Source organism: Magnolia sinica, chromosome 18 (assembly GCF_029962835.1).
Source record: "Magnolia sinica isolate HGM2019 chromosome 18, MsV1, whole genome shotgun sequence".
NCBI lineage: Eukaryota > Viridiplantae > Streptophyta > Magnoliopsida > Magnoliales > Magnoliaceae > Magnolia > Magnolia sinica.
Window position 1 is genome coordinate 17,018,561 of NC_080590.1, and position 22,423 is coordinate 17,040,983.

At 38.1% G+C, this 22,423-nt stretch overlaps 2 protein-coding genes across 3 annotated transcripts; both read left to right on the forward strand.

Annotated features, from left to right (window-relative positions):
* The first annotated feature begins 2,139 nt into the window (after nt 1-2,139).
* On the forward strand, nt 2,140-14,926 carry LOC131232535 (uncharacterized). Of its 2 annotated transcripts, XM_058228839.1 has the most exons (16): nt 2,140-2,454; nt 2,706-2,796; nt 2,894-3,068; nt 4,022-4,127; nt 4,355-4,437; nt 5,405-5,431; nt 6,159-6,331; nt 6,516-6,629; nt 6,868-6,948; nt 7,390-7,454; nt 11,450-11,506; nt 11,733-11,804; nt 11,987-12,235; nt 13,606-13,721; nt 14,330-14,422; nt 14,620-14,926. In XM_058228839.1, exons 1-16 carry the CDS (start codon nt 2,401-2,403, stop codon nt 14,771-14,773), a joined length of 1,710 nt encoding a protein of 569 aa, XP_058084822.1. In that variant the 5' UTR covers nt 2,140-2,400; the 3' UTR covers nt 14,774-14,926. The 2 variants fall into 2 exon arrangements, with proteins under 2 accessions (XP_058084822.1, XP_058084823.1); XM_058228840.1 differs by lacking the exons at nt 2,140-2,454; nt 2,706-2,796 and having other exon boundaries at nt 2,930-3,068; nt 4,014-4,127.
* A 757-nt stretch (nt 14,927-15,683) lies between these two features.
* Nucleotides 15,684-17,490, forward strand: LOC131232536 (uncharacterized). The gene is made up of 2 exons (XM_058228841.1): nt 15,684-16,577; nt 16,839-17,490. The coding sequence occupies exons 1-2, from the start codon at nt 16,086-16,088 to the stop codon at nt 17,112-17,114; spliced, it is 768 nt and encodes a 255-aa protein (XP_058084824.1). The 5' UTR covers nt 15,684-16,085; the 3' UTR covers nt 17,115-17,490.
* The last annotated feature ends 4,933 nt before the right edge of the window (nt 17,491-22,423 follow it).

Genomic DNA, 22,423 nt, shown 5'->3' on the forward strand with positions numbered 1-22,423 from the left:
TTATTCTCAAAAGCATTCTTGTAATTATTCCAATATAATTTGAAATTATTCAACTCTAAGTTGTACCCCAACTTGATTCTAATCCTATTTTGCATTTGCAAACCATGACATCAGCCATCCACCTAGAAATCAGTGTAGCACATTGTATATTTGGAATTTCCTCATGAGATGGCAGTTGGACTTAGGCCAGTGGGGCCCATTGGTGAGCAATCACTAATGGGTGGGTCCCATAAGTTTAGGCTTCATCCATTATGAGAAAGGGTTCAAATTCAAATTTGAATGAGAGATAGGGAGAAGATCAGATCTTATGGTCTCATCTTATCTCGCATTCTTTTCAATAAAAGGAAGAAACTCTCTCGTAAAATAAATCATTAAAAATGCTGTAGGTATACAGAGATATATAGTGTGTACCGTAATTTAGCCATTTTGGCATGTCCTTTGGACGATCTAATCCATAAATTGTAATCCGGGGCCATCTATACCATAGAATCAGAGGTGTAAATACATCCATTTGCTTTAGTAGTAGATAGGTGGGCCATTGAAGCATTAATCTTCTACTTTGTGAGGATTCCAAAACTCGTGTAGACCGTCAAATCTTAAGGGCTCAGCTTCTGCGCTTCTCAACAATGACTTTATCTATTTGGTAGTCAAATGTAAATGGGATGGAGTTTAAAATTAGAGAACCCCATGCAAGGCACCATAACTTGTGGAGTTGTGGTGGGATTTCACCATATGCACTCACTCACGCATTCACACTATAGTAGTATTTCACTACAATGGGTACTTGAACCCATGACCTCGTGTTGAAACTCTTATGAGTCTACCACTAAGAGTGGGAGAGGTGAAGTAAGGGCTATTTTGGCACCTTGTACTTAGGTCATGTAAATGAAATCAAACCTACTTATTTAGCTCTGTGTATACGAAGGTAAATGGGAATGCATATATTTAAATATAAAATTTTATTGTGTTTTGAAATTTTAACATTTTTATGAGATTATGATGTATTAGGAGTGAAATACTTTTTTAGCTCCCTTTTTTAATGCAACGAAGTTGTATGTGTGAAGTAGGATTCCTAGGCTACCAGGCTACTATACTTGTGATATGTTGATGATACCCTAAAATAATTTAAATTTCAATTGCAATGCCCAATTTATCTCAATGGCTATCTAAATAAACAATTTAAAAGCATTAGTAAGTCTCATTTGTGCTCTTTACATTTGTGGTCACCCAAAACTTAGAAATTTCTCATTTTCTATCAAAGTATATATTTTAGTGAGCTTAAACATTTTGTCAAATATCATAAATATATTGATTTTGAGATATTAAAACTGATTTAATCAATCATATTCAAGATTTGTGAAAATAAAGAACTCCGATGCATTTCAAATACAAGCTTTCAAATGGAAGGTTTGGATTCTAACGTATTATAATTACAAGATGCCAAATATAATTGAAGACTGAGAATCACCTTGATTCTAGTATATTTGAGCGGTTGAATCCAATCCATTCAAGATGCAAGCTCCCAAACGAGTGGAGGATCAGTACCAGCAAAACCGAAGAAAAGATATCGGTTTGATTTTAAAAGGTCGGGCCCAACCTTGCATGCTGCTGATATCCTGTGTTAGTGGCATGTTGACAAGAAACATGTCTAGCGTGGAAGTTGTAGTTCTGTTGCCAGTAGGTGACCAGTTGTTAAAAATAAATAAAAAATAAAAAACCTAGCCCTTTAACCAGTGACCTACAAATGGACAGACAATGGCTGATATTTCAGGAGAAAAGCTCCATTTATTAGATGGTTAGGACAGTCTAATCAGTGGCCCATCTACAGTGGGCCCACAGATGCCTGTTCGGATCATCATACACACGAATGTGATATCCACAAAATGCCATGCCCACCGGGGCAGTGGATCAGCTCCCAGCTGAAGACATTCACACCTTAGTATGGTTCTCAGCCTGACCAGTGGGCCCACGGTCTAGTTATTCAGAACGTTGTCCCGTTGGACTTGGACCCCACCACCGATGTATCATGCCCCAAAAAACTTTTAATCGTCCATGTTTTGTTCACGTCGCTCGTGTGATGACCAAACAAGTCCATTTTCACTGCAAGTCCCACCCGAAGAACGACACAGATCTTGCACACACGTACGTCGTTGGCACACGTGGGACGGTAGGGGTTCGAAAATCCTACTCTCGCGAGTAGCAATCACATTCACATCTCTCTCCCCGTTAGTTAGCCTGCGGCGTGGCGCAGGAACTAGGTCCGCCTCAATCCCCTCCTCGACTGCGCCGGAATCCATCTTTCTCGCGTTTTCTTCTTCACACGGAAACGGTGTATTTCGCTAACTTCCGCCGCTGATTTCCGATCATCCAAAGTCGACTCCATTGACCTTAACTTGCAACATGGAAGAAGCTCGGGCAGAGGCGAAACTAGAACGGTTCCTACAGTGGTTGCAGGTCAGCTATCCTCAACCACAACCGTTTTACGTTGTAGTTGTCTTCTTCATATTTGAATTTTTTTTAAAAAAAATATTCAATTCGATTATTATACAAACAGTTAAAGAAAAAGCTTCTGCATACATACCCCCACCATCCAAATATAATGGGCGGGGATTTCTTCATACGCGTTTCAAGATGGAATTTTGGAAATTCGAATTTCATAAGTGCTGTTAGATTCCCGCTACTCATACATTGGAACTCGAATGCAGGTGAATGGAGTCGAATTACGCAGTTGCGAAATCAGATACTGTGGTCCCACAAAAGGATTCGGTATATTCTCTGCTGACGATAGTGGGGAAGGTAATGGTAGTTCCAATCAATAACGGATGTTTGATCAATTCAGTTAATTTTTGCTCATTTCACCTTAATTTCGATTTTATTTTATTTTTTCCTTCAGGTATTCTTCTAGTTGTTCCTCTCGATCTGGCTATAACTCCGATGAGAGTGTTGCAAGATCCGACCTTAGGACCGAAATGTAGAGCCATGTTCGAAGAAGGTGATGTTGATGATCGGTTTTTAATGATTCTGTTCCTGACAGTGGAGCATGTTCGTAAGGACTCTTCTTGGAAGCCGTATGTGTGCATTTTGTGCTATGGATTTTTTCTTTTCGATTTTAGTGGATTCGGATAGATGATTCTAGGGACAATGAGATTTGAATTTTGTTAGATATTGTTGGGTTGTCCACTTGTAGTTACATCTTTACAAATATAGAGTTCACCATTATATGCTATGCATGATTCTCCATCCTTCTCTTCTTTTTAAAAGTGTATGTTGATGCTAGTTTTGTAGCGAAGACAATGCATTTATTTTAGAGAGGAATGCTAAGCTCAGGTGTGCATCTCCAACCACCCTACCTGTGTCAACGTGGCAAAATGTGTTCTGATGTGGACCACTCCTCGGGTGGGCCTCATGGCAAATTTTCTGTAGCTCAAAAATCAAATTGGTCCACTAATCAAGTGTCATATGCGCTGGTAACGACATACATGCAAAAAGGTTAATCAATGGTCCATTTCTTTGTACATGTTTCTGATGCTAATGGCACCAACTCCTCAAACGCTCCACTGCAAGGGTTGTGAAGCATTACATGAACTGGCTAAGAAAAGGAGAGTTGTAATTGAGTCTGGCCTGGCTGATGAGTGGAGTAGCATTATTTTCCAGCTGGGATCTCATACATGTGTGGCATGTTAACATGCATGAGACAACTGGGCAGAGCATTCATCTTGTTAAGATGTTGTAGGGTCAGCCACGTGATTTTATTTTTATGCACTTATAGCTTAGAAGATGATGCTACGTGTAGTTCTCTTATTTTTCTCACATCTGTATCAATGCTAATTACATTGTAAAAAGAAATCTTGCAGTCATTTTCATTTCATTATTTGTTTGTATGGGTGTTCCTTATTTCAAATTTGTGGTTGGTGTTTTTAGCATATTTATTCATGGACATCGTTGACGTATGCATTTATTTCATTATCTTTTTTTTTTATTCAATTTTGTTTTCTTGATGTACTTACATGAAGTATGGTAGGTACCTCGATATGCTTCCAACCACCTTTGGAAATCCACTTTGGTTCACCGATGATGAACTCTCAGAGCTGAAGGGGACGACATTGCATCGGGCAACTGAATTGCAGGTAAAACTGTCATCATCATCTATGGGAAAGCCCAACATTTCTTGGATTGCAATAACCCGCTTGTTTTGAACTTCCTGTTGTATTTTCTCCTGTCTTAATCCATGATCTCTGTAGATTGCACACCATTATTTGTTTCTCTTTGAATTATAATCTCAGTTGTCATTTTGATACACATCATTTGCATCGTTTATTCAATGTATATGATTGAAAGCAGGTTTCTGTTACAGAAGAAGAATTTACGGGCTTTGTTTGACAACAAGGTGAAGCGACTTCTGGAGGAACTTCTACCTCTTGATGGGGAATCAAAAAGGTATGCAAATTCCATCTTCTACCTTAAATTGATCATTGGGAATAAATGATGTGGTGTTACTTTGACAATGCTTAAGTTTATTCTAGCTACTGGATTACTGTTTGGATTTTCTTTTATTTTGATATTAACCTGCAGCCTATTAATTTTATGAGCTTGACTGAAAGTACAACCTCATTGTATTTCTTAAGTTGCCACAAACCTCCACAGAAAATTGCGTCATCTTTTTCCAGTTTTTATTTATACATGCATTCTCATGATGAAAACTTCTCTAAATGTGCTTCTTGTGTGATTTTCTTTCATTGTATCTTGATCTTTGCGTATTTCTACAACTTGAATTGTGTCTTTCTTTTTCTTGCTTAACAGCACTAGGACTTAAACAGATTTAATCTGGCCTGTCTTTATTTACTTGGCACTACATTGAAGTACTTGGGAACTGTCAATTTTTAGTTGGCCGCGTTTATCCTTTTAAGGTTCTTTTGGTTGGATTAAATACTACTTCGGTTTTTTTTTTTTTTAATGTTGTTGTTGTTGTTGTAGTGACTAGTGAGAAGGTCTCAAATCCAACCAGTTGGCCCACAAGTTATGGTCTATCCAGTGGATAACTTTCCTGTTAAGCGCATGTAACAACCAACCCTTCTAATAGGCTGGCCCCATAACAAGGATCACTTCATGCAAAAATCAGCGCTATCTGCTCATCAGGTGGTCCACACCATAGAAAACAATTTCTACCCATTGATAAATAGCAATATACAAGTGGCCCACCTAATGAGTGGATATGCTGATTTTTACACAAGGTGATCCTCATGGTGGAGCCAACCTATTGGGCTGTTTGGATGTCTCATGCAGTTAAAAGGTTGGAAGTTATCCACTTGTGGACTGTAACTTGTGCTCCAACTGATTGAACTTGTGACCTCTTTTATAATTTATTACATACTAAACATTGTGGTCTGGTTTGTTACTTGTCTAGGGAGGCGAGTTTCGAAGACTTCCTCTGGTATGCATCTCTTCTCAATAAAATAGTTTGATATCTTTCAACCAAACATGCTTTCTAAGCAAAACAGATATCCTACTTTAAGAGGTACTGGCAATTAGTTGCCAAAGGACAAACAGTTTGCAGATTTTGACATGAAGGATGAGAAATTCTTGCTCAAATTTGTTCTGGCGAAATTCCATGACTGTCTTTCAGTGCTGTCCATCCTGTCCATGTCTATGAATGCTAGAAGTTTTTATAAAGGTAGACATTTAGGCTGTGTTTGGATGTTCCGACTCCTGAAAAGTTGAAGGACATGATGATTTTCCCCCAAATCAAAATCCGAAATGCTTCTTGTGGGATCTGAAATGTTTTAGATATTTTTTTTTGGCGCTGGAAGTGGGATCTAATGCATTGTATTCCTGTTCTTTTTGCTGCCTCAAAGCGAAGCAGATAACTACCATCAATTTCACCAAGATATCCATTCCACTTGTGATTTTGCATGCATCCAAATCACCCTCAGTATCAAACAGTGCAATCGTTGTATTTTACTTGAGATTGAATCTAATTTCATTCTACTGTCGCTTTCGCTTCTCCAACATTCCATTTCATGGAAGCCAAATAGCTGGAAGAAGTCACTCAGTGCTTCATGACTTCAGTTTTTAGCTGCATAAACTTATTTCTTTTATCCTTTACCTGTGTCTTTTACAAATAAATTTGATTCCTTAATGTGTCAATGGTGTTATGTCAGGGCAAATTCCATATTTTGGACTCGCGCTTTGAACATTCCTTTTCCACGTACTTATGTATTTCCTCAAGTACCAAGAGTGCAAGAAAATGGTTCTTTCTCCCTTAATAAAGATTTTGGAGCCCCGTTGGCCCAAATTTCTGGTGAAATGTCAAGTCACGGAGAGGATGAAAGAGGTGAGTTCATTACTCTCGACCTGATTATTCTAGTATGGCTTCCATGGAGAAATACAACGACTTTTGAATTATTATACTTTTGTTCTATGATTGATTGTAGAAGGGTATGAAAGATCTAGAGATCAGGTTTTAGGGGACTAATCCATGGTTTCAAGATGAAAATGATTAACTTGATTTTGTTTAGGAAGCCAATTTTGCGGAGGAGAACAAGAAGTCACTGAAAATAAATTGACTTCAACACAACCAGAGACTATTTGGGTGGAGGGTCTTGTTCCTGGCATTGATTTCTGCAACCACGGTATGCCACTTGCCTCTTGTGGTTGGTCTTTTTCTTTACACAGCACTCCAGAAGACGGAATGTTGGTCAGTGAAGGAAATGATACCTAAATAAAAGGCAATATTGTAGATAACTCTGAATAACCCTACTATTTACCATCTCCTAGCTCTAGGTGAAAGTAAGGATTCTACAAACTCAACATCACAATGACTAGTTCAATAAGTGTTTTACCTTAAACTGGAGACTATCTCTTACGCAGATCTAAAGGCCGCAGCAACATGGGAAGTTGATGAAACTGGATCAACCACTGGAGTTCCCTCTTCGATGTACCTTCTATCTGGTAGTGAAGTTTCCATTTATAGATTTTTCATCTTAATAGTATGCAAGTTAAAAAATTCTAGGGTTTTTCTGGTTATACTATCCGTTGTATTTAAAAAGCATAAACGCCATTCAGAAAAATATATGTTGAAAAGGCTTTTTCTGGTGCATTAGTTTCTCCTCTGCTTGGTAAGTGTTTGACTTTCCACGATGAGTGATGCGTATGTTTTGTTTTTTAAAATCATTTTATTGGTTTTCCTGGAGTTAGGTGGACATGAGTGTATTTCCTTCACACAGTCAACCAGCTCTTGAAAATTTTCAGCTTTTGATTTCCAGTTAGCTGAAGTAGTTTTCTTTCTTTTTCATTGTGTGTTTTGTGTAGATAGTGCATGTATGAGTTCATTTTCCATGTTTCATGCATTTTTCTTATCTGAATAATTGTCGTTTTTTATACATTTGAAAGCTGACCAGAATGCCTTACAAATTGAGAAAGAGATATGCATTAGTTATGGGAATAAAGGAAATGAGGTACTTACCTGTGCCTGTTATCCATCTTTATTTTATATATATATATATATATATATACTATTTCTAGTCTACATGAATGGTTCTTGCACTGCTTACTTTTTGCAACCCTTCCTAAATAACTTAATGTATTTTCTTCAACAAACTTTCTTGTTTAAAGTTCTTGCCAGTTTGATCCATAATTTTGTCTTGGATTGGCTTTGACATGGCCTTGACATGAGCATGCTGAGTTGGCTGAAAATTAGGTGGGTTACATAATTGGCACTTCTTGCTAGTTATGTGCAAAAGTTATTAAATATAAACAAATCCAAACGCATTACCACAACATGCTCATAAGAGGTCCAAAATGTCTTTTTAGATAGGTCAAAGTCTCTAGAGTCAATGAGAGACCGATTGCTTCAGTAAATAATATTTTTAGGGTTTTCCCTCACATCTGTTAGGAGCAAGGTATTCCATAACGGTAACGGTGGCTGTAACGACCACTGTCATTACTGTTACGATACAGGTTGTAACAGCCGTTACAATCGTTAAAAAAATAAAAAATAAAAAAAATAAAAAAAAAAACATGTTTTGGCCCCATAAGCCCTCACGCTTAATAGTTACCACTGTTACCATTAAGTAACGGTCGTTACATAACCATTTTTTAATACCTTGGTTCCGAAAGATAGTTTAGTTGTGCATATTATTATATTCAATGTAATTTATAATATATGACTGGCAACATACTAAGTTTAACATAAATTATATTGCTTTAGGTAGGCTACTTTATGCATAATATATTGAATTTGTGTAAATAAAAGAAATTCAAGTACATTTATGGAATGTACAAGGGGTCGTTTGGCACCATGGATTTGGGGGGATTTGAGGGGATTTCAAATCCCCTGGTTGTTTGGCAGCATAAAGTAAATGGGGGTTTCAAATCCACAGTGAGAGCTTGGATTACATCTAAAATCCTTCCAAGAGTTGCATGTGTAACATGTGTGTCACCAGACTATTATTCTATTGGGAACATGGCCCACTAATGATATCCCAAAACAATTAGATTATCAATTGCATCACTATAATTACTTTAATATTATGATCAGCACCGTCCAAACATTGTCCATGTAAATCAGCAGTTAAAAATCTTTGGTTAGTCACCGGGACATGATATTGTGCTTGTGGCCCATCCAAGACTTGGAATTTCATCATTTTCGGGCAAAGCATATATTTCAGCGGGCTTATTACAACCATTGTGTCAAACATTACATACGTCACTAATTAGAGATATTAAAGTTGATTTAGCAATTAAATTCAAACCCCTGTAAATATACCATGCATAGCTACTTTTGGATTAAAGTTGATTCCCAATCTAGGGTGCCAAACACAATAGGAGGATTTCAAATCCAGGGGGTTTCAAATCCAGAGGGTTCCGAATCCACGCTCCCAAACAGGCCCTAATATCTTTATTTGTATGCAATACTGTAACTTATTTTTTGTTATCCATTTAGTTGTAGTCCTCTTTTTGAAGAATCAGGATAAGCTTCTATACTCCTATGCAGTGACTCGGCAACAACCAAAGTTCAACCTAATTTCATCTGATCTTGCATTCCATGAGAGCAAAACATGCTGATGTACATAGTCATTTTGTAAGGAAATGGAAAATTTGGAATCACCCACAGATTACACATATAAGCAAGGTTCTAAGTAATGGTATTGGTGGCATGCCAGATGGGTCCAAAAATGATACGAACGGCTCATATTGAACCGCATAGGACCCATATTGGATGATACTAGACTATATTGGCAGATTTATTTATCTTTTTGGCCGAAAAATTCAAAAGATTGTTAGAAAAATAGGAAAAAAATGTAAAACACCAGAATTTGTCACTTTTTGTGTGTGTTTTTATTATGTATTTAATGGTTTATCAAACTGTTCTTTGATAAGAATGTTGTTTGTTGGCATGACATGCTGAAAGTCAATCAATTATGCCCTGATCAAAGAAATCAAGTACGATTTGGTGGACTATTTCACAGGTCATTAGAATACAAGACAGAAGAAGTTATTTAAAAAATAAAAAGAATAAAAAATTAAATTAAATTAAAAATAAAAAAAAACGAAACAAAGTGATGATTAGCCCCTTTTTTCTGATTTTTCCCTAAACCGGCCCATCTGCTTTGATTCATCAAATCCCACTTATATCTTATGTTTGATTCCAAAATAGCCCTAGATCTAGTCTAAAATAAATTTCTAAGCTTCCTCAAGGGTTGAAACGAAGAAAAAAGTAGAGAGAGAGAGAGAGAGAGAGAGAGAGAGAGAGAGAGAGAGAGAGACGGCATTTATGGCCATATTGGCCCGTATCAGGCCTATCAGCCCCATATTGGACCGTGTCAGCCTGTATGGGCTCATACAGCCTATATCATGTAACGGTGGGGACCAATACAGTTACAATATGGCCAAGATGGCTGTGTCATAACCATTTTAAAACCCATGCATATAAGCGCAGACTCTTTCCACATGCACCTATAAAAGAGATCTAACCATGAATATGGGTTGCCCATGCATCTTATCCAGTTCGGCCTTACATGGGAATTGGGATGTGCCTTTTTTTTTTTCCCCCAGTATTAGCTGACCCGTGATGTTGTGGGGAATGTTGGTGATTGGAATTCCGTTGTAAGGATGTGTATTTTTCTTGGAGACAAGTTGGTCTCATTGAATCCAAAAAGTTAGTCTGCCAAGGGCAGATAAAGCATACTACCTTTTGGTCGTTGTATGGTTCGAACCTGTACTGCAAGATCTAGAAATCCATATTACTAATGCTATGGAAATGCTCTGTGCTATGTAAGGGTGCCTTGGTCGAGACTCCAAAGTTGTATTCTTCATTTGATAAGAAACAACTTTCACAAAAATTCCAATTCCAAATGATTGGCAAAACAATTTCAAGGTGGACCCCGAATAGTTGGGATAAGGCCATGTTGATGATGATGAACAATATGTTGATAATAAATTAAATTACTTGAGGAACAGAGATTGTATAATACTAGGAGAGATCCAAAGCCTTTACCTTTTTGCAAGGGAATTGTGTATCTCATCACCTTCAAATAAGATGTGACTTAAGGGACCTTGAATCCTCAATATGGGTTCAAGATCTTATGAATAATATTTGGCTGCCTCCATGGCCCATAATTTACTTAATGACCCCTGCAATAATGTTTTAGTGAATCTTCTCGAACTAATAGTGACCCGCTGAGTTATTGGGAAAATTGTGAACCCCTCCAAAATTGTCTGGACCTTATCTTCATCCATGTCCTTGTTTCCTTTAGGGCTTTGGGATGCCAATTTATTTTGCGTTTTTCATTTCATTCATAAATATTTCACCCATGCTGTTCAGCCCTGGTTTACCACTCTTCCATTAAAAAGAAAAAAAAGAAGAAGAAGAAGAAGAAGAATTTCTGACTGCCTTTTGGGAGTGAAATCTTTCTTGCCTCTTCCTCTTCTTTCCTTCTTCTCTTTTAATCACTCCTTCCAGTTTCAGTTCACATCTTGCACCATACTGGGTGGTAACATGTTGGTGAGTGGTGTCAATGTGATCCTTTGCCGTGACCAGTTCCAAGAGCCCGAGTAGAAGAGGTAGGTCGGTGCCCATTGGCAGTTGCTCCCAAAACTTTTTCCAACCATCATCATCATGTAAACCCTATCCCAACTAATTGGTGTCAGCTACCGAATCCTGTTTGAACATTCCACCCTATCAAGTACCATATCCTCGGCCAAACCATAGATCATCGAAACTTTTGCCAACCCACATTGCCAGGAGAGAGGCTAAGATGATGATGAATACTTTTGATGGTGCATGATACATTCATCATTAGCAACAAAGACTACTTTCTGAGTAAAGGATCACATTTTTCCAAAGAAATTGTATAAATGTTCTTTTGAATAGTTAGGGCAAGCACAACTCCACAGCTCCTGGTGCCCGTTCAAACTTCTAAACTACTACGGCCTATTTCCTTTGTTGCAGGAGTTACTGTACCTGTACGGATTTGTCATCGACAATAATCCAGATGACTATCTCATGGTAATGCCTCCGGTACTACTAGCTTTCACATTCCTCCATTAGCTATTTTAGCGATTTTAGCCGCAATTGTGAGGAGGCCAGTACAATTTGAGCTTACCTTCCAGAAAATGCTTATTTGGTCCAATTTCATTCCATCCTAAGTTTTGCAGAGTACGATGGCAATTAATATAACTAATCAACATGCAGTTGGATGAAAAATTGGCGATCTGATTAAAATTTGGTACAGGTTCATTATCCAATGGAAGCCTTTCAGAGTGTTCCATTAGCTGATTCCAAAGTGCAGCTTCTAGAAATACAGGTTAGCTTTTTCTCCAAAAATGTTTCCTGGTTTTAGTATTTCAATTTTCAGGGAATATTATGTGTATTGCCTAATGCTTGGTTTTTATGATTCTGATGAGTGAGAAATGGTTGGAATTAGCTTTCTCTCCTCAGAAGTAATTTGTTTTTTGTAATATTAATGGATCTGAATCAATCTTACAGAAGGCTGAAATGAGGTCTCTCTTACCAAGAAGTCTGCTGGATCATGGATTTTTTTCTGGATCCCCTCTGCATGAAGAAGACAGGAATAAGAACTCAAATGGCCTATTTTGCAATTATAGTTGGAGTGGTCAGCGCAAGGCTCCCTCTTATTTGAATAAGTTGGTTTTCCCTGAGGATTTCTTAACAGCCTTGCGTACCATAGCCATGCAAGAGAGCGAGCTTCTTCAGGTTACATCCCTACTGGAAGAGGTATGTTTTTCTTTACAATATGTTTCATTTGAATAGTTGGAATTAATACAGACATGCTTTTAATGAAGATTCTTAGGAATGGGTTTTTAATAGTATTAGTGTTTAAGGTAATTATTAATATTGTGCCACAAGACATTTAGGGTGTCCTATAGCAAACTAGTCCATGTAGGTGGTTCTGTCATTCAGTGGTCCAGACCATCGATCTGATGGGCCCACCTTTGATAGGGGATTTCGCAAAATCTCCCCATTTAGGCATTCCCTTGAATTTGGACCATTGCTGAATTTTTTAACCATCTATTTATATGCCAGTGGACAAAGAATTGGGACTTCTGGAGTTCCACTGGTTTGCAGTAGTTGAAACTCTTAACCATCTTCAAACGTTTGTCAACTGGGTGCTGGGTGAATGATATCACAGTTCCCTTCAGGACGAGAAGTCAAGACTGTTTTGAGGACTGAAAATCCACATTCCAGAGTACATGTGCTAAAATTATATCGAATTAAAGTTCATGCAGTGATGTTAAATACACCAAATTTTCACATTCATATCAGAAGAATCACTAATTGCGTCCAGAAGTGATTTGCCAGCCAGTCGCAAGTCCAGGTAAAGCATGAGGGTTGACATCAGGTGGACAGCCGGTCATGAAATTTTTATCCAAGCAATCTTGATAATTAATATTTGGAGTCTAGTTCATGGTAGGGTGTCCCCCCCAAAGTGATAGTTCACATACCAGATGTAGGGCCTTACGAAGGAATAATTGGTGAAACGAGATTCATAAAACCATCCCAAAGTAAGCTGGGACAAGGCTGTGATGTTGACGATGGTATCAGAAGAACCACTCCATCCTCAACAGTGAGATGGTTGCACAGTAAACAGTCCCAATAAATTTTTCTTTACTTTCCGGTTGAAATTCTGAAGGATGGCAAATGCCTATGCTGTAGATTTTGTCAAGCGCTGAGGGTATTGCCCTGTTTCCTATCTAATCAATCTATAGATCCTGCCATCTTGGACAAATATGCAACTATTAAGGCAGTGAGCAAGTGTATTACAGTGAAGTGAAAAAAGTTAATATCCATTCAGTTCTACATGTGGAATAGAGTAATTGTTGTACAATGAAAATATGATGGTCCTTAGTACCATTTTACAAGCTTTAGAAATTTTCAGATATCTTTTAATTGTTCACCAGTGACATGATTTCAGAAGTTTGTCATACTTTGGCCATCTTTGTAAGGAAGTTTCTATTATCTTTATGTCACAATAAACCATTACTCATGACTCATTCATGCTGTTTCAATTCATGTCTTTCGTTTTCTTTTACATGGAATTCATTAATCTATAATTCTCCCATTTTGTCATTTTTTATGTTTGCAAGCTTGTCGGATCTGGAGAGGAGAGACAACCATCTGATACAGAAGTACGTGCGGCAGTATGGGAGGCCTGTGGGGATTCTGGAGCTCTGCAATTACTCGTTGATCTCCTTTCTGTGAAGTAATCACTTGGCATTATTCTTGTCTAAGATCCTGTTCTCAAAACTTTCTACAATATCAATCCTCTTTAGTTCTCAAGTAGACTGTTCTCATGTAGAATCCCATTGCTTGAATTCCGATGACCAAGGTTAATGGTAATTACCACAAGGAAACCCAATTCGTTGAAGGACAATATAATAAACATAGACGTAGGAGTTATTTTGCAATTTGCATTGGGTATGGTCACAGAAACCTGTTGCTTAATCTTCGTGATATATAAGATGATCTTTCAAAAGCTAAATCTGATGGTTCACAAAATGAAAGCTTCTATTTTCTAAATTACGGTATCTAATGATGACTTTGTTCCTGTTATGGGCTCTAATTTACGCACAGTTTGACTTTTCCTTGCTTTAAAATTTCAAATTTCTGGAAACATATGCCAACTGTAGTTACTTGAAAAATGAAAACTACTGACTTCAAAGATGCAGGCCCAGTTAGCGATTTCACCACCCCCTTTTCTTTTTTGAAAGGCCATTTCACCACCCTTTATTATTATTTATTTTGAAAGGCCATTTCACCACCCTTTATTCGCATGCATTTTAATGGAAACTGAATTGTACATTTTTCAAGGATGATGGAGCTTGAAGAGGGTTCTGGAACAGATGCTTCAGACACTGAACTGCTTGAAAAGGCATTCATATCAGAGAGAGCCGAGGACCTGAGGTATGCCAATCCCCTCAGTTTTCATTCTTGGTGTCCAAGCACACATGTCATGCATGCATCTATCTGTATATACACAAGTGAACGTGCATATGCATATGATGGATGTGTTCATCCGTCTGTAGATGCGCATGCAACACCAAACTCTCAGCCACAGGACCTACTGATTTATGAATGAATGTTCTTCTCTTGGATTGCAGCAAAAATGTGGATCATCACACTCGTGAAAAGGAGCGAATGAGCAGGAACAGGTGGTCTAGTATAGTCTATCGACGAGGACAAAAGCAACTTACTCGCATGTTCTTAAAGGAAGCGGAGCACGCCTTGCAGCTCTGCTTAAGTGAGCAGCAGTGAATCTGTGTTTCAATGTATCTTTTCATGCAAGGAACGTCAGTAGTGAATTTAGAGATGGCATATCTTCTCATCTCATGCAAGTTCTAGAATTAGTAGCTGGTAATTATCGATTTTCTAGAATTGTTATAGCAGCTCTTCTTATTTTTTCTTTTCTTTTCTTTTCTTTCCTTCTTCCTCTTCTTCTTCTTCCTCTTCTTCTTCTTCTTCTTCTTCCTCCTTTTTGGTTAGTGTTGTATTATATGTTTTGCAAGCACAGAAGGTGCATTTCTATTCTGAAATCTAGTAAAAAAATATATAAAATATAAATAGAAATGGAAAAAGATCAAGACAAGCAAATTAAGAAAATTGGGAGCCTTTTTCTTTCCAACTTAAGGAAAAATGACAACAGAAAAAGAAAAAAAGAAGTTAGAATTTAACAAGGCTGACAGGTTGGTCTTGGAAAAGATGTCCTTCAAGGACGGAGCCAGTTGCTCAACGGACTGTTCTTCTTCGTTGCAACCGTGAGCTCACCAATTTGATCATGGCTTATCCACGGAACAACTAAACTTCTTATTACTGGGTTCCACGGGCACTACCAGGTTTTGCAAAACTGGTGGGACCCAGAATCAAACCCTGCATCATGTTGGTCCACAAATTGAAAATGAGTAATGCCATCATTTCTGCCAGTGGGCCATGGTCAGACCTCTTGAGATTATAATGTCACATTTGAATTATATTAAAAGAACTCATTTAATTAGAGAGGGTATATTGGTCATTTTGCCCAGGGAAAAGGAAGCCTACTCTATGGCGAGAAGATAAGGTAATAAAGACATCAAAAACCTTCTCAACCTCAGAAAAAAAAAAAATTCCCATCACAATAATCTGCTGAAGGTTTGCATAATACACATGGGTTTTCCATCCTGATAACTGGGGCCCATTTTAGGTAATCTAGACCACTGATCTGTAGACCCCACCATGGAGGGACCATTACCAAAAAAAAAAATCTCCCTCACTGGAAGACATATTCACTAGTCTTGCGACCCTTTTCAGTTGAGTGTGGATCGTGTTCTTGACCGTCTACTTGTGGGCCACAAATCAAAAGGTGACTATCAGTCTATCGAGGGGACTTTTCAAGCATCACCCATCTACGGTGGGAGACAAAAGATCACTGGTACAGATCAACGACCCATGAACCCCAGTTGCCAGAACTGAATATCCATCTATACTGCAAAGCCTCGGGCCGTGGATCCTATAATTCTCTCTTCCTTGAAAACGAAAACGTTCAAAACCCAAACTCATCCCCTCCATACGTAGGTGCACTCTTACCTCTCAAATGGGGTGTAAGATAAACACCTCTAATTCTCCAATCCTCTTCAAACTCTCCACAAGAACACCCACAACCATCCCCTCTTCTATTCCAGTCCAACCCAAAAGGCCCAAAACACATTCCATAACTTATTCATCATCTTCCAACAAAGGCCCAATCCCACAACGACCCACCACTACTGCAACCACTCAAAACCAACAGCTGAAAACTGTCCTTTACAATGTGAAGTTCCAAACTCTAAGGTCCTGTAAGCTTGGCATCTCCAGATATCCTGACTTTGATTATAATGCCGAAGGAGGAACGGGAACAGCAGCGGGGACAAAGAACACTGCTATTGTATCCGACAAAATCTCCATCTCTTTCGATGCGCAGACTCTCTATATTCCACCATTGACGGATTCAACGACAAGGTTCTTGGGATTGCCATTGCCGCCTTTTCTAAAGATTGACATCCTTCCAGAGCTCTTTCAGGGGACCATCGATGAAGAAACTGGACAGGTAGATTTATACAGTATCATATCCATATCATATTGCATATGTGGGGATGTGGCATTCATTCAAGATCCAGTGTTCATTAGTTGGGCTATAACTATGAATGAACTCTGGACCAAAAATGTATGTTGAATTTGGACCAACCATGGCCGACCTGATGATCAAACAGTCCTGATTTTTGGACCATCTTGGCATTTTCCATGAAAGATGACTTGAATTTTCTTCTTACTTGAATGTTCATCTGGGTATGTATGCATTTTCATGCAGGTTGATTTGGAATTCAGAGCCAAGTTCCTGTTCTCTGTGGGGAGTATCTACAGAGCTCCACCATTGCTTGTTTCGACGGTGTTAACGTCAGAGGAATCGAGGGGAAAGATAAAAGGAGGGAGAGGCGAGAGATTGGATGGTGAAGGGAAGTGCAGGTTGGTTGGAGTGGCGACTGTCGATCCCATCAGTGATCTTCTCATGGATTCATTCCTTGGATTGCCAACAGAATGCCTTGCTGACTTGAATGCAATCATCTCCATCTCTACCTCTACCTGAGCTCTCTCACATCCTATCTTTACCAATGTAAAGAGAAAGGCAATGCCTTTACCTTTCTCGGAGCAGATGAAACTCCCATAGCCATTATATTTCTCATGCAAGCCCCGTATGAGATTTTATAAACTTTTTTCCTTTTTCCTCTATTAAAAGTGTGGAGAAGCACCCACGAATCATTATCATGGGCAGAAAATTACCAAGAGACTGAAACCTACACCCTTTTTTCCCGCTTTCATTAATACCATATTAAAATGTTGTACTGTTATTATATTATCAAATGCATAAGGGGTGTGATCTATCAATAAAATAGTATCTCCCTAAAAACCTTGTAACAATGTCATTTTCTGCTGTACGAGCATTTTTGGACATTTCAGCTGCAGTCTCACTCTTTGGAGAGGATGGTGCTTCAGTCGACTTGATGCTTTTACTGGCTAGATATTCCATGCAATTTCACAAATTAGAAATGGTGCCACTGACTGTAAACCACCATGCAAGATCTGGATCGATCATCTTTCATGCAGTGGACCCTGGTATGGATAGGCTATTTCCCAAAAATCAGAGTCATCGAACATATTGTAATCATCTGATGAATGTGGAGGGTGGATTAGTTCTTTTAACACATCCATTTTCAGTACTTAAAAAGTTGTCCAATCAAACAATTCGGATCATCAAAGCTGGGATGTTTGGAGCCATGATGGGGGGCCTGCCAGATGAACGGTCCAGATCCATGCTCTACTTGTTAGTGATTAAAGCAACACATGCGGTAAAGAGAAGGATCTTCCAACACTATAATTTGCACACTCAGCAGCGGTACATATTTAGCTTTTGTTAAAGGTAGTAGATGGGTAGAGTCCATCTTCAAAAGGGAAACATGCAGAAAATAAATGCCAGCGGGTCCAAATATTGGTACATGGCCAAATGCAGACTTTGTTGATAATCATTGGCACGACCAAGTACAAGCTTTTTTCTTTTTCTGAAAGATCACAAAATTCATTTTTAAAAAAAGTACCAAAGCAACAACAGGAACCCTGATACAACTAAAAGAAACAATCTGGAGGGATATTCATATTAAAAACTCATTCTTTTACGTGAGACAGTCCTTGATCATAAGGAAAACACACTTTTGTCCTGGATGCACCGCTTATTTCTTTCACCCTAAATTGACCACAAATTGATTAAAGGAGAGCCTCCATAGATTATTTTCTTCTTTTCTGAATCCACCACCATGCCAAGCTAGAAAGAGAACTTCAATGCTACCCGGCATTACCCAAGGTGTGTTGTGTTAAGACTCAAATATTGCATAATTTTCGCCATTTATATCTTGGTTTTATGAACATAAATCATCTTAATATTCTATTTTACTCATGTATGTGTTGCAAGGTGAATTTAAAAGCTTGGATTGAAAAAGGTGTTAAAAAGTAAGAATTTGATGCTCAAATTCACCAAGGCAATGGATGGATCTTAGGAGATCAAGATTGAAGAATTCACATGCCAAAGATCCAAGAAAACCAAGCGAGGAATGAAGAGAATCGAAGATTTGAAGTGAAAAATCCTGAAATCGTCCTAAAAAAGTGTATTTTGAAGCTGTGAAGTTTATTTTGGAAAACTGCGCAGCAGGAAGTCTGTTTTAAACGAACTATGCAGCGAGAAGTCTATTTTAGGAAAATACGTATATTTGAGGCGTTTTCTAGGGTTTTCAACTTTGTACGAAGTTTGGAGTTCCCTACTTATAAATAGGGCCTCCTAGGGCATTCTAAAGCATCATTAGAAGCATTCAAGAGCAATATTTAGGGTTTTTTTAAAGAGTTTTTAGTTTTATTAAAGCTTTATAAGTTCTTTCTTTCCTTTTAGATCTTTTTTATTTGCAATTTTTCTTCTTTCTTTCTTGTTGCTTTTTATTTCTGCAATTTAATTATGTTTTTCTAAGTTCCCTCTAGCCCAAGCTAGAAGGGAAGCACATGGGTTTAATATTTCTTTAAATTATGATGATTGATTGTTTTAATGATGAGAATAATGGTGTATGCATATTATCTATTATTTAGGTTTTGTTTTTATCCTCTTGTAAGATCCATATGTTTCCATCATATGAGATTTACATTGATGGATAGGCTTACCCTAGATTAATCAGATTTCCTAGATAGGAGATGTTCTCAACCTGTTATATTTCTTTGATATTCATTATCCTATAGATATTGAATACTTAAAATCACTGACGCTTGAGAATATATGTCAATGGTGCAAATCTATTATTTTCTAATCTTTTATATCATTTATTAAAATATTTAAAGTGTTTTATTTTCCGATTAGGCTGACCATAGTGCTCAGATCCTAGTTGTGTTATCCAAGTCATCATGATTTTGGAACATTAATCTATGTGTGGAACTTTGAAGCTTGGGTGTTTTTTTTTTATTCAATTGAATTACATCCATTCAAAATCCAAAAATCAAATCATCAGTTTAGTTTTTATTACTTAGTTTGTTTTGCATTTGATTTTTTCCTTCTCGCAATTCATCTCCCTGTGGGATCGACCCTGTATTCACAGGATATTACTTATGAACCTCTGCACTTGGAGGCAAGCAGTCAAGTTTTTGGCGCCGTTGCCGGGGAGAGACTGAGATAGATCAGATCTGTGCAAGATAGCCAAGGTAAGTTTTCTTCTAAACCCTCCAGATTTTCCATAGATTTTATTTTATTTTATTTTATTTTATTTTTTTTTTCTTATTTTCTTTTTCTTTGAAAATAAATTCAGTTGGGACTTTCAAGCACTAACTATGACATAAGGTTGCCCTGCTTGGGATTTTATCACCCAAGTGTTATGGTTGTCCTATAGTTGCTGTTTGATCACAAAGATCATCCGCTGAATCTATTTTCCATATTAGCATAGTTTAATTTCTGCATTAGTTTTACTTTTATTTATTTATTTATTTTTTTATTTTGCTTTGTGGATTGAACCCTCATGGTCGGCTCTGCCGCCTGGGTTGTTGATTTATTTTGCTTTGTGGACTGAACCCTCATGGTCGGCTCTGCCGCCTGGGTTGTTGATTTATTTTGCTTTGTGGATTGAACCCTCATGGTCGGCTCTGCCGCCTGGGTTGTTGATTTAAGTTTTTATTTTTATTTTAAGTATCATACTTGCGATTTGAATTAGTGGTATTTGTTGTGTGGTGTGGATGGTTTATGTCCCGTTGGAGTAGGGATCAAAACAATCGACTCTCCTCTGAAGGGGGACTAGTTCCAGGCCTTGATCATTCACTTAGAAGAGGCACTCAATATCACTTGGATTCCATGGCAGACCCAATTGATAATCCAAATCCAAATCTGCCAAATCCAACTATAAATCAAAATAATCCTCCTCTTGAGGATGAAAATGAAGTTCATAGGAATGTGTTAAACCAACCACGGACTTTACGTGAACATTTACACCCTGAGAGATCAACTTTACCATCTTGCATAGTGTTTTCTGCTCACACAGGAAACATTGATTTTAAACCAAGTGTGATTCAATTAATTCCTAAATTTCATGGCTTAGATTCTTAAAGCCCCTACTTGCACCTCAAGGACTTTGAGGAAGTAATTGCAACGTTACAAGTAAACAATGGCAATAGGGATGTACTTAAGCTTAGGTTATTCTCATTTTCTCTAAAGGATCGGGCCAAAGCATGGCTCAACTCTCTAAGACCTAATACCATCACTTCATGGCAAGCCTTAAGTAGAGAGTTTTTGAAAAAGTTCTTTCCCGAGCATAAAACAAATGCACTAAAACAAGAAATCATGTCATTCTCCCAAAAGGGGAATGAACTATTTTTCAAGCTTGAGAGCGCTTCAAAGACCTTCTAATTACTTGTCCACATCAAGGTTATGAACCATGGCACGTGATTGATGCGTTCCGAAAGGGGCTCACCATGGATACCCTTCAGTTCACAGAGATGATGTGTGGTGGAACCTTCCTTGATAAAGATCATAATGAGGCTTGGGATTTTCTAGATATGTTAGCAGAGAATACTCAGACATGGGATGTTTCTGCTAAATCAGACCAAACTAGACCCATTCCTAGAGAGAAAGCGGGAATGTATGTCCTAAGAGAGGAAGACGACCTTAATGCAAAATTCGCTGCATTGGCTAGAAAGGTCGAAGCTTTGGAAATTAGGAAGATTGATATGGTTAAAGCAAACACTTCCTTAGGTAATTTTTGTAGCATTTGTGGTGGTACAGACCATGACACAAAGGATTGTCCAATAATCTCAGTTGTACAAAATATCACGCATGAGCATGATCAAGCAAATGCTATAAATAATTACCAAAGGTCAGTTATGCAACCATTGGGAAACACGTACAATCTAAATTGGCGTAACCATCCTAATCTTAGTTGGAGGAATGGACCACAAATTAATGTGCCCAATGCACCTCAAATGCCTCCACAAAATAACTTATTTGGGGCACATAACAATGCACCATATGTGCCCCCGCCAAAGCGATCATCTGTGGAGGATGCATTGACCACATTCATTAACTCTCAAGCTCAAATGAATCAGTCTCTAATCCAATCAAATCAGGAATTAAAGACAGCTGTGGCTAGGATTGAGACTCAACTAAATGCTAGGGAAAAAGGCACCCTTCCTTCTCAACCTGTGCCAAACCCTCGAAATACACATTTCATTGGAGACTCAAATCCAAGTGAGCTACATCATGAACAAGCTAAGGCCATCATTACCTTGAGAAGTGGAAAAGAGGTCGATAACAAGATAATGCAACCAGTAGAAATACCGGAGGATGAGCCACTGTCTCAAGAAAATGATGAACCGGCTATGGTTCAAGAGCCACAACAGCAAAAGGATAAAGAGACTAAGTCATATGAGCCTCCAGTTCCATTCCCATCTAGACTTCGGAATCCAACTGTCCCCATGAAATATCAAGAGGTGTTGGATGTGCTCCAAAAGGTTACTGTCAATATTCCTCTACTTGATGCCATTAGACAAATTCCATCATATGCTAAATATCTCAAGGATTTGTGCACTGTAAAAAGGAAATTAAATGTGCACAAAAAGGCCTTCCTTACTGAGAAAGTGAGTGCTATAATTCAACAAAGGGTTGTACCCAAATACAAAGACCCGGGAAGTCCCACTATTCCTTGTATTATTGGGAATTTTTAAATTGAACATGCTTTGTTAGATTTGGGTGCAAGTGTCAACTTAGTACCTTATTCGGTTTACAAACAAATGGGGTTAGGCGAGCTTAAACCAACCACGATTACACTCCAACTCGCTGACCGCTCTATTAAGGTACCAAGGGGAATTTTAGAGGACGTGCTAGTC